At 41.3% G+C, this 13,351-nt stretch overlaps 1 protein-coding gene across 1 annotated transcript in view; it reads right to left on the minus strand.

The window, feature by feature from the left end:
• Positions 1 to 8,904: 8,904 nt before the first annotated feature.
• Positions 8,905 to 13,351, minus strand: part of anpepb.1 (alanyl aminopeptidase, membrane b, tandem duplicate 1) — an 86,997-nt gene continuing 82,550 nt past the window's right edge. The window contains exons 19-20 of the mRNA XM_043674558.2: positions 10,723 to 10,804; positions 8,905 to 9,345 (exon numbers count right to left, since the gene is read on the minus strand). Of these exons, the coding sequence (XP_043530493.2) occupies positions 9,163 to 9,345; positions 10,723 to 10,804 (265 nt within the window). The 3' untranslated portion in view covers positions 8,905 to 9,162. The remainder of the gene's footprint in view (positions 9,346 to 10,722; positions 10,805 to 13,351) is intronic.

Consider the following 13,351-nt stretch of genomic DNA (forward strand, 5'->3'; position numbering starts at 1 on the left):
GAGGTTGATAGATCTCTGATTATCTATGGCATACATGTTATGGGGATGGAGTAAGTAAACTGCATTGAAGTGTTCGATCAGCCTTGATGATATTGTATAGTGGGGCAGTTCTGCTAGGCTAAATGGTCTACTGCTGTTCCTATGTTCCTAAAGCAAATTTGCAAAATAGCAAATTTGAAGTAAGAGAGCATTATCCACAGTGAGTACTTTATTTGCCTGGAAATGTGGTGGCAGGTTGAATTGAGATATTCAAGAGGATATCAGATGACAATTTGAATAAAAGTAATGTACAAGAGTATGGGGGAAAAAGCAGGAGGTTGCCAGTAGATGGTGATTCTTATTTGAAGAGCTGGAGTAGATATTAGATTAGATTAGATTACTTTACAGTGTGGAAACAGGCCCTTCGGCCCAACAAGTCCACACCGACCCGCCGAAGCGCAAACCACCCATACCCCTACATTTACCCCTTACCTAACACTATGGACAATTTAACATGGCCAATTCACCTAACCTGCACATCTTTGGACTGTGGGAGGAAACCGGAGCACCCGGAGGAAACCCACGCAGACACGGGGAGAATGTGCAAACTCCACACAGTCAGTCGCCTGAGGCGGGAATTGAACCCGGGTCTCTGGCGCTGCGAGGCAGCAGTGCTAACCACTGTGCCACCGTGCCGCCCACATATGATGGGCCAAATGGCCTCCTTCTGTGCTGTAACACTTCTGTGATTTGATGAAGTCTTTTGGGGACAGTGGGTGGGAGTGGTAGTGCAGAGGAGATCAAGTCCCATTATTCCTGAAGTTGTTATCACAAAAGTTAGTGATTGTACAAAATACGCAAAGTTTCCCCAATTTTAATGTCCTTTTTCCCTCCAGTGTCTGGATATCATGAACCAAGTTTCTGTATTGTGCAAGAATCGCTATTCATTACAAGTAATTAGGTTTGGCTACAGTTAATATACTCTCAGCATATAACACTATTAATTGAAATTCTAATCCCTTATCAGCTCTCAGACAGACAGACAAACAAGGCAAAATAGATTTTGGGCAGAAGTGTAAAACAGGAAAGACAGATCAGTGATCTTTGTTCCCAGGAGATGATCTTTATGACATCTGCTGGCTAACACATTGTTTTAGTTGTCTTTCTCTGGATGCTTCCATTAGTTGGTAAGAGACACAGGACGGTTCATTTATAAAGAGTCTCTGACATATCAGTTAAAACTCACAATTTACAATAATTGTCAGAGGAAAGATAAACTGATTTCTTTTCAGGTTACAGCGTGCTTTGAGAGACCACTTCCGAGCTAGGGAAGAACTTAACATTTCACTTTCTTTCTGCCTACAACTTGTTCCCAGCTCCAAACTGGGAACATGTCAGTCCCTGAGAACTAACCACACAGTTGTTGGTGGGCAAAACGTTGATCTCATCAATCCTAGTCTCTAGTCCTTGGACCAATCAACTTCTTGTTCCACGAAAAGCTGCATCTGTACATCCCCTTAGCATCTAATCATCTGCAAATCGAGTTTCAGTTACTGCATGTTCCAGCAATTGTTTACAATACTTTCCATTGCATGTAAAGTTACTTGCTTTTTTAAACTGCAGCCACCTTTTTGAACACTGGTTTTTAAAAAACTTTCCCATTTCAGTCCACCATTTTTTTTTAAAACAGAGTAATACAGAGTGCTAACACATATTCAGTGTAGTCTGTTTACTCAGTTAGCTCTCTGTACAAAGTACACAGAAATAAGACTGTGTGCATCTGTGCTCTTGTAGCTGTGTAAATCTACTGTTGTAAGTTTTACGTGTAAACTTCATGATATTTGATTCAAAATGAACATTATTACAAAGGCTAACATACTGAATATTATCAGGTTCTACAACAACAAGACAGAATACAAGAAAGCGAGGGACAGCTTAGAGCACAGTGTAAAGACAACACTCTCTCCCTCAATGACAGCAAAAAGGAGCTGGTTATCGACTTCAGGGAGTGGAGTGGAGGACACACTTCTGTTTGTATCAATGGTGCTGAGGTGGAGGTGGTCAAGAGTTTTCAGTTCCTAGTTGTAAATATCACCAACAATCTATCCTGATCCATCCACCTCGATGCTGCAGTCAAAAAAGCACACCAACATCTCTACTTCCTCAGAAGGCTAAAGAAATTCAGCCTGTCCACAGTGATGCTTAGAAATTTTTGTAGATGCACCACAAGAATCGTCCCATCTGGATGCATCACAGCTTGGCATTGCAACTGCTCTACCCAGAACTGCAAGAAATTCCAGAGAGTCAAGACTGCAGCCATTCCATCACAAAAACCAGCCTTCTTTCCAATGACTCCATCTACACTTCCCTTTGCCTCGGGAAAGCAGCCAACATAATCAAAGACCCCTCCAAACCTGGTTATACTCTCTTCTACCCTCTTCCATTGCATAGAAGATACAAAATTTTGAAAACGTACCAATCAATTTTTAAAATAGTCTGATAACCATGGGGAAGAAGCTATCAACAGACCTCTCTTACATTAGTTGATCTTTCTCTGCACCTTCTCTGCAGCTGTAACACTATATTCTGCATTCTGTTCTGCTACCTCAATATACTTACGTAAGATATGATTTGATAGAACATAGAAAAGTACAGCACAGAACAGGCCCTTCGGCCCACGATGTTGTGCAGAGGATTATTCCTAATCTAAAATAAAATAACCTAACCTATGCATCCCTCAATTCACTGCTGTTCATGTGCATGTCCAGCAGTCGCTTAAATGACCCTAATGACTCTGCTTCCACCACCAGCGCTGGCAACGCATTCCATGCATTCACAACTCTCTGCGTAAAGAACCTACCTCTGACGTCTCCTTTATATCTTCCTCCTAATATCTTAAAACTATGACCCCTTGTGCCAGTCAATCCTGCCTTGGAAAAAGTCTCTGGCTATTTACTCTATCCACGCCTCTCATTACCTTGTATACCTCGATCAGGTCTCCTTTTTTCCTCTTTCTCTCCAGAGAGAAAAGTCCGAGCTTGGTCAACCTCTGTTGTTGTGGTTCTGTTCACCTAGTTGGGAATTTGTGTTGCAGACGTTTCGTCCCCTGTCTAGGTGACATCCTCAGTGCTTGGGAGCCTCCTGTGAAGCGCTTCTGTGATGTTTCCTCTGGCATTTGTAGTGGTTTGTCTCTGCCGCTTCCGGTTGTCAGTTCCAGCTGTCCGCTGCACTGGCTGGTATATTGGGTCCAGGTCGATGTGTTTGTTGATAGAATCTGTGGATGAGTGCCATGCCTCTAGGAATTCCCTGGCTGTCCTCTGTTTGGCTTATCCTATAATAGTAGTGTTGTCCCAGTCAAACCCATGTTGCTTGTCATCTACGTGTGTGGCTACTAAGGATAGCTGGTCGTGTCATTTCGTGGCTAGTTGGTGTTCATGGATACGGATCATTAGCTGTTTTCCTGTTTGTCCTATGTCGTGTTTTGTGCAAAACCAATGCAGTGTACAAAGTCCCATGCAAGGACTGCACAAAACACTACATAGGACAAACAGGAAGACAGCTAATGATCTGTATCCATGAACACCAACTGGCCACGAAACGACATGACCAGCTATCCTTACTAGCCACACACGCAGATGACAAGCAACATGAGTTCGATTGGGACAACACTGCTATTATAGGACAAGCCAAACAGAGAACAGCCAGGGAATTCCTAGAGGCGTGGCACTCATCCACAGATTCTATCAACAAACACATCGACCTGGACCCAATATACCAGCCACTGCAGCAGACAGTTGGAACTGACAACCGGAAGCGGCAGAGACAAACCACTACAAATGCCGGAGGAAAGATCACAGAAGCGCATCACAGGAGGCTCCCAAGCACTGAGGATGTCACCTAGACAGGGGACGAAAAGTCTGCAACACAAATTCCCAGCTCGGCGAACAGAACCACAAATCTTCTCACAAACTTTGGTCAAGCTCTCTTTGTAAGACAAGCCCTCCAGTCCAGGCAGCATTCTGGTGAACCTTCTTTGCACTCTCTCCAAAGCCTCCGAATCTTTCCTATAATAGGGCAACCATAACTGGACAGAGTATTCCAACTGTGGTCTTACCAGGGTTTTGTAGAGCTGCAGCAAAACGTTGCGGCTCTTGAACTTGATCCCCTTGTTAATGAAAGCCAAAACACCATATGCTTTCTTAACAACCCAATCCACTTGGGTGGCAACTTTGAGGGATCTGTGCACTTGAACACCAAGATCCCTCTGATCCTCCACACTGCCAAGAATCCTATCTTTAATCCTGTATTCAGTATTCCAGTTCGACCTTCCAAAATGCATCACTTCACTTTTATCCAGGTTGAACTCCATCTGCCATTTCTCAGCTCACCTCTGCATCCTGTCAATGTCGCGTTGCAGCCTGCAATCTCCCTCAATACTATCAACAACACCTCCAACCTTTGTGTCACAAGCAAATTTACTAACCCACCCCTCAATCCCCTCATCCAAGTCGTTTATAAAAACTACAAAGAGCAGAGGCCCAAGAACAGAGCCCTGCGGGACACCACTCACCACTGACCTCCAGGCGGAATACATTCCATCTACAACCACTCTCTGCCTTCTGTCAGCCAGCCAATTCTGAATCCAGATAGCCAAATCTCCCTGTATCCCATACTTCCTGACTTTATGAATGAGCCTACCATGGGGAACCTTATCAAACTTTGGCAAAATAATACTTTTCATTTACATACATGTAACAATTATACATCAAATAGGCAGGAGGGTTGGTAACCAGAAGGTTCAGATTTAAAGTAATCAACAAAAGAACCTGAACTAAGATGAAAATGTTTTGCACTGTCTGAGAAAGTGAAGCAGAGTCAAAGGGGAATTGGAATAAAATTCTAATGAAAAGGAAACAAATTACAGACTTTGGGGAAAGAGAGTTTCTAATTTGTGCAGTAGGTGTAGATTTTGCTGGCTTGAGCAGCAATTGTTGCACAATCTTAATTGCCCGAGGTGTTGGTGAGCTGCCTCCTTGAACTACTACAGCTATAGAGTCATGGAGTCAAGATTAGAGTCAAACTGGAAAAGTACAGCAGGTCAGACAGCATCTGAGGAGCAGGAAAATCGATGTTTTGGGCAAAAGCCCTTTATCAGGAATAGAGGCCTATAGCACTGTAAAAGGCCCTTGAGCCCATCAAGTCTGTGCTAGGCAAGAATAAGTACCTGGAGGAGGAAGATTGAGAAGCAATGTTCTGATCAGCAAAAGGATGATATCGGCAAACCCTATGGACAGGGACCACTGAACTGTCTTTCCCTTTGCCCAGAATACGCATGGCTTTTGTATTTGTCTGTGTCTGGCCATATGTATCAAATGGGGAAGTTTTACAAGGGGGTTTGAGTTTTGTATGTTAGAGTTATATGTCTACAGCTCACAGCTGTTTATCTGTAGTTAGAATCTGTTTATTTGTAATAAATAGGCATTATTGTTAAGGACAGAAACCTGGTCTATTCTTTCTGACAACCTGGGTCTAAATCACCAGGCAGATGAGGGAATTATATACTTCCTTAAGATCTTTAACTTTTGTGATGACTTTGGGAATAGCAGCTTGATTTCCAGCTTGCAACTCCAGTGAGGGGTAACAGTGAAATTCAACATCTCCTGGAGAAACAGCACCTCAATTTCCCCTTGGTACTTCACAGCCTTCAGGACTCAACACTTGAGTTCAGCAGTTTCAGAACAAGAACGCTGACTTTCATTTTGATGTGAGCAGAAGGCTGAACCAGACAGAGGCTGGCAGCCTCCGAGTAAGTGCTAAATTCAGTGAGTGCCAAGAAGGGATGTATGTCAGTGTCAGCATAAAAAAAGTCCTATGAGGATGCATGAGATGTTTGTGTCCCCCTATGTACAATGTGATTTAGTAAAAGTATGCACGCTCCTGGTGTCTGTCATCTCAGAAATAATGTTAAAGGCCTGAAGTGGTGTCTGAGTTGGTAGGAGAGCAAACATGATGTGATGAAGATAGTGGTTTAACAACGGGGAGCTACATAGATAAAGGGTCGGGGAGGATTAAAGATCCTTGGCTTTCCTGCCAAATGCCAACAGGAACTTATTTAAATAAACAAACAATATTTATGAATGATTTTTAATGTCACCTTTTATTTAGGAAACATAGCACAAACTGAAATGTTTTTAGATTAGATTAGATTACTTACAGGGTGGAAACAGGCCCTTCGGCCCAACAAGTCCACACTGACCCGCCGAAGCGCAACCCACCCATACCCCTACCCCTACATTTACCCCTTTTAACCTAACACTATGGGCAATTTAGCGTGGCCAATTCACCTGACCCTGCACATCTTTGGACTGTGGGAGGAAACCGGAGCGCCCAGAGGAACCCCACACAGACACGGGGAGAACGTGCAAACTCACACAGTCGCCTGAGTCGGGAATTGAACCCGGGTCTCTGGCTCTGTGAGGCAGCAGTGCTAACCACTGTGCCACCGTGCCGCCCACGGTTTATTGTATAAATGCACAATGTGTTTTGTGCAGCTTCCTCAATTTCCAAACAAAGCTGACTGTATAGTCATAGTTTAATTTTCCATGACAGACCAGAGCCAAGATAGCATCAAGACTGATGGAACAGTGCTTGGACACCTTAACAATGCACCTGAAGGTGCAGACCTCAGCAATTAATTATCTGATTTTTATTTGGAATAATTCACTGATGGCTTAGTGTCAATTGTGCTGGATGTAGTTAGTGCTCTGCTGACACCAGAAGTTTCTGCTATGGCACAGTTATAAGCAACTATGTCATGGAGCAGTCTGGTGGAGTCATACGTAGATGAACTGCACGTGCGAAGAACCAAATAATATGTGATTGAAATGGAGTTTGTGAAGAATGAGGCACCTCTCCACCACCATAAACTCCACCCCTTCGGAGGAGAGAGAGAAAACCAGGAAAGCCGGGAGAAAAGAGAGAAATCCCCAGGATCTGAATAAGTGTATCTCCAGATTTTGTGGGAGGCTGGGGAGGAAATTGCAGGGCCCCTAGTCGAGATATTTATATTATTGACCGCTTCGGGTGAAGTGCCCAAGATTGGAGGGTGGCTAATGTTGTGCCATTACTTATTAAAGGCGGGAAGGAAATGCCTGGGCAGTACAGACTGGTGAGCCTAATGTCTGTGGTGGATAGGATGTTAGAGGGATTCTGAGAGGCAGGATCTACAGACATTTGGAGAGACAAGGACTCATTTGGAATAGTCAGCATGGCTTTGTGCGTGGGAAATTGTGTCTCATGAATTTTTTTGAAGGGGTGAACAAGAAGGTAGATCAGGGCAGTGCAGTAGAAGGTGTCTATGTGGACTTTAGCAAGGCCTTTTACAAGGTACCGCATGGTGAGCTGTTGAGGTAAGGTTAAATCTCATGGGATCCAGGAAGAGGTGGCCAATTTTGATGCAAAATTGGCTTGAAGGTAGAAGACAGAATGATGGTAGTTTTTCAAACTGGAGGCTTGTGACCAGCCACAGAGATTGGTGTTGGATCTACTGTTATTCGTCATTTATATAAATGATTTGGATGAGAATTTAGGAGGTATGGTTAGTAATTTTGTGGATGACACCAAGATTAATGGGGTAAGGGACAGTGAAGAAGGTTATCTTGGAATACAATAAGATCTTGATCAACTGAACCAACGGACTGAGGAATGGCAGATGGAATTTAATTTAGACAAATGCAAGGTATAGCATTTTGGTAAGGCAACCAAGGGCAAAACTTAGTCAATAGTGGGGCCCTGGGAAGTGTTATGAACCCATATCTCTTGATCTCTTTTGTTCTACGTCTCCTTGAAAGTGGACTCACAGGTGGACAGGGCGGTGAAAATGCTTTTGGCACACTTGCTTTCATCAGTCAGAGCACTGAGTGTAGGATTTGGAATGTCGAGTACAAGATGTCAGTAAGGCTACGTTTGGAGTATTGCATGCAGTTCTGGTTGCCCCACCACAGAAAGGATATTATTAAACTAGAAAGAGCCCAGAAACTATTTATTGGAATGCAACTTGGACTGGAAGATTTGATTTATTGGGAAAGGTTGGATAGGCTGGGACTTTATTCCCTGCAGCATAGGATACAAAGGGGTGACTTTATAAAGCTGTATAAGATTATGAGAGGCATAGATAAGGTAGATAGCCAACACATGGTAGCAGAATCTAAAACTACAAACTAGGCTTAAGGTGAGTGGGAAGAGATATAAAAGGGTCCCGAGAGACAATTTTTTTTCACACAGGGTAGTGAGTGTCTATTTAAGAAATATTTGAACAGATGCATGGATGAAAATGGTATGGAGGGATATCTACCTATGCAGCAAATAGAACAGGATTAATTGTGAAAACTAGGTGGATGGACAAGTTGAGTCTAAAGGCCTGTTTCCATGCTATAAACGTCCTACAAAATAGGTGGGGGTGGTGGATGGATGCAAATGGTGAGGGGGTTGAGGAGTGATGACTGGGTGTTGAAGGTGGTAAGGGGTTAGGGCAGGGGGTGAGGAGTGAAGACAAGGGAGGTTGCTTCCAGTAAATATACATAGTGTCTGTGGGTATGGTGTTAGGCGCGGCCATCCAAATAATGTAACATTGAAAGTGTCACAATAATTGCATGGAGAGCATCCTATCATTGGCAGGGAGATAATTATGACAGGAGGTGGGCAAAGGGTCCATTGTAGGCTTATAACAAACAAAGACAAGTGTTTCAATGACTGGTACCAATAGTTGGACAAATGATATGATATTATCGAATTTGCTTATTTCCATTTCCACTTCCTCAGGTCAAGAAGAGTTTTGATATTTTTCAGATGTAATTTGTATAATATGTATAATAACTTGGAACAAAATATTACACTGCACCTTTCAGTTAAAACAGACAGCTGTGACATGGTCATAGTACTTTAGAATTCTGTCACTGTACAATTTGGACTGACATCACTGCCTTGAAATGAATCACTTTGTATAATATTTATGTCTCAGAACTTAAATATGACATGAAATTATTTGGCTATAAAATTTCCTCTGTTTTTGATGTAAATAATAAATCATTCTTCTCAATGGAACAGTTATCTGTTGATGTTTCTGAATGGAAAATATTTGGCCTCAGTTGCATTCAGATTTATTTATTTCAATGTTATTTTCTGTTACCAGCGGCTGTTCAATGCAGGATTTGTTGAATTGACAGCATTAAGAAACCAGTCGTGAACAGCTTCCTGGTTTTCATTAACCCATCTGATATTAGCCTTGGTACTCTCCAAAGCTTGTTCTAGTGCCCGAGTCCCAGAACCAAATCCAACATCCTCATTTTCTGTCTTAAACTGCTCAAGCTGTAAAGAATGAAAATAATAAAGCAAATGAATTAACATATGTTGATTTAAACCAAGCATGGACATTATTTCTCATTACAGCAGTCTGATGTCCTTCCAGAAAATGTAATCCTTAATATTTAACATTGTTAAGAACTTTGGAAAATGCTAAGGAATGAGAAATTCACATTTTGTTTTCACAGATTTAAAACTTTTAAAATACAGACAATCCTTTTTCTTAATAATGATAATGACATTTTTAATATAATATAGCACTTCAGATCTAAGGGGATATGGAAAGAAAAGCAGAGATACAGTGGTGCCAATGCAGTGATTTAGGAATGCAGGTAATGGTTTGCTGGTACGATAACATGATCTCTACACTAATGTACTCAATAATAATAGATTAAGGGAAACTATTTCCTTTGCTGTGAATGTCAAAAACAAGGTTATACAATCTCAACACTACAGGTAGGCCGTGCAGTAATGAAATCAGAAAGCATTTATTTTCAAAAAGGTTAGTAAAAACCTGGAATTCATCTCTTAACGGACTGTGGAAACTGGGTCAATTGAATATTTTAAGGCAGAGACATTGATTTTATATTGGACACCATGCAAACGTAGAACTATGGCATTGAGATTCAGATAAACCAAAACTGACTTTCATTGAATGATGAAGGAGGCTAAGTGACCTCCTCCTGTTTATTTGTGTAAATGGTGAAAGTTCAGGAAATTTCCTTCAGACGTTTCAACTACGGTTTACAAAAATATTTCCAGTCAAAGTGGCTCTTGAATATAGAGTCAATCAAATGTTCTGAGTCCTATATAAAAGTGCAGTTAACTTATTTTCCTTTCTCTACTGAGTTTCTTATTCTAAGTTATTGTCTAGTGTGTTCTGCTAAATTGCTGATTTCTTGATGGAAATTTCAGGAAGTATTTTATAATTCCTGGACTTCTTAAAAATGTGAAGCCATATTCTAAGCAAAATGACCTTTTAATTTCAAATGTGTCTTTTACAATCCCACAAAATCCCAAAATGCTTCAAAACAAATCAAATACTTTTGAAATATCACTTTTGCAATGCAGGAACTATTTCATACAAGCTCCCACAAGCAGCATTGTTATAATGAGTGAACTGTCTATTCTAATAATGATGATTGTGAGATAAATAAGTTCCTGTGATACTGGGAATAAGCTTGTTTTTCATAGTGCCAGAGAATGCCTGAACATCAAATTATCTGATCAGCAGCTTGTTTAGCATAGCAACTGATTTAAATGGACTGATTAACCTAGTTTATCTGTGGTGTCGAAGTGAGTTTTACCCATGAATTGAGAGCAATTAAATTGTAACCAAGGGACCAAGACTAGAATAATAGAATGGTCAAAGTTAACACCAACCTGGCTTAGTTCAAATTTTGTGGAAAATCGTTGTGTCACTCCCTTTATCAATGATGAGAATGAAAATGATCCACCACCATATCTAAACAGTGAAATAATTCAAATATTAATCCTGTCACAACAGATAAATTATAATAGTACTGTGAATGAGGAAAATTCCAACAGCATTGAAGAAGTTCAACATCATCCAGGTCAAGCAGCCCACTTGCTTGGTGTCCTAACCGCTTTAAACATTGACTCACTCCATCACTCATGCATGTTGGCAGCACTGTGTACATGTGCACACACAAATATAAGTGATAAGAGCAGAACTAAGCCTGCTCTTACCATTCAATATGAGTTTGGCTGCTCTGTATTTTAGAATTCCAATTTCCCATCTACACACAATAATCCTCAATTCCCTTGACTAACAAGAATCTATCTACCTTTTGTCTTAAAAGCATTAAACTATCAATTTCCCCTGTTTTTCATTCTTCTTGCTAATCTTCTCATCCTTCTCCTTATCTCCAGATTTTTGTCCACTCAATCAATCCATCTTAATCCTGCAAATTCCAGTTGTCTTCACAATATACTTTCCTTCCTATGTTAATATTGTCTGCAAAAATTGCTATTGAGTTTTGCTACTCCTACCTAAATTGTTAATGTTAAATGTAAAAAGTTGAGACCACATATCTTTTGTTGTGCTCCCCTCATCACATCCTGCCAATAATAAAAATACTTATTGCCCATACTCTGTTTTCTACCAGCCAACTAGTCCTCTGTCTATAATAATGTGTTACCTCCTATACCAAGAGCTGTTACTTTCCACAGTAACCTTTGCTATACACCTTATCAAATGACTTTTAAAAATCTAAGTGCAATCTCTCAACCAGCACTCCCTTAATGTGCAAGGATTAATAGGCACAGGAGAAGCACCTAACTTGTGATAGAGTGAAGGATTTATGCTAGTCACCAGCTTAGTCTTACTTTATAGTAAAATTACAAAAGTTAAAGTAAGCTTAAGGTATGGCAGAGCAATTCAGCCAAGCAAAATTTCCTATTTTGTGGCATGTGGTGTGTCATGGACACTTAACATGACCTAGATGGACCCTTGTGCAGGAAGCGTTACATGCTGCACAAGTTTGAGCTATGAATTTCGGAACTCAAGTGGCAAATGAAATCACCGAGGTGCATCTGAGAAGCAGAAAACTACATGTTTTCAGAGATGGTCTGACCACAAGGTAGCAGCATGCAGGCTGAGAAGGAACGGATGATTTCCCCAGGCAGTCTAAGGGTCTGGATGTAGGTTTGCTCACTGAGCTGGAAGGTTCATTTTCAGATGTTTCATCACTCTACTAGGTAACATCTTCAGTGAGCCTCCAGATGAAGCACTGCTGGTGTTTCCTGCTTTCTATTTATATGTTTGGGGTTTCCTTGGGTTGGTGATGTCATTTACTTTTTTTTCAAAGGGTGGTAAATGGGGTCCAAGTCAATGTGTTTGTTGATAGAGTTCCGGTTGGAATGCCATACTTCTAGGAATTCTCATGCGAGTCTCTGTTTGGCTTGTCCTAGGATGGATGTGTTGTCCCAGTCAAAATGGTGTCCTTCCTCATCTGTATGTAAGGATACTAGTGAGAGAGGGTCATGTCATTTTGTGGCTAAAGGTTTAATGCAAACTGTTTTTCAGTTCTGGCTATTGATGAAGGAGATGGTTCTTTGAAGGATTACTCAAAAGCCAAGCATGTTGCAATACCGATCCCTTCGGGAACAAAAAGAGATGGACAGTCATAGTGATGAGGGGTTCTTTTAGGTCGAGGAGCAGTCAGGTATTTCTGTGGCCATAACCATGACTCCAGGATAGTATCTTGCTTTTCTGGTGCTAGAATCATGGATGTCACAGAGTGGCTGCAAGAGATTCTCATGGAGAGCGGGTGAACAGCCAGAGGCCATGGTCCACATTGGAACCAACACATAGCTGTGAAAGGGGATGTGGTCCTGCAATGGGAATTTAGGGAGCTGGGACTGAATATCATTTAAATAGAGAAAGACTGTGGAGTAGAATGCAATAGAATGGAAGGATTTTGGAGTCCTTATCTATGAACCACAAAAAGCTACTATCAAAGTTCAGTTGTTGAAATGGAGGGCAAATGGAATGTTGGTCTTTATTTCAAAGAGACCGGAGTATAAAGATAGGTTTGCTAAAACTATTCAAGGCATTAGTCAGGCCACAGCTAGGATATTGAACAGTTTTGGACCCCTTTTATCTGAAGAAAGATATGCTGGCATTGGAGGCAGTCCAGAGAACATTAACTGAGCAGATACTAGGTAGGAAGGGAACTGTCTTATGAGGAGAGGTTGAATAGATTGGGCCTGTACTTGTTGGAACATAGAAGAATGAGAGGTAACCTTGCTGAAACAGTATTCTCGAAGAACTTGACAAGGTAGGTGCAGAGAGGTCATTTCCTCTTGTGGGAGAGTTAGGACCAGAAGGCATAATCTCAGCCTAAGCAGTTGCACATTTAAGACAGTTAAGGGAAGGAATTTATTCCTCAGAGTTGTGAATCTATGGAATCCTTTACTACAGAGGGCTGTTAAGGCTAGGTTATTAAGTATATTCAAGGCTGAGATAAAGTTTTAATCAGTAAAAGTG

This window comes from Chiloscyllium plagiosum, unplaced genomic scaffold (assembly GCF_037043375.1).
Source record: "Chiloscyllium plagiosum isolate Xiang-an unplaced genomic scaffold, Cpla_swu_hap1 HiC_scaffold_39, whole genome shotgun sequence".
Taxonomy (NCBI): Eukaryota; Metazoa; Chordata; class Chondrichthyes; order Orectolobiformes; family Hemiscylliidae; genus Chiloscyllium; species Chiloscyllium plagiosum.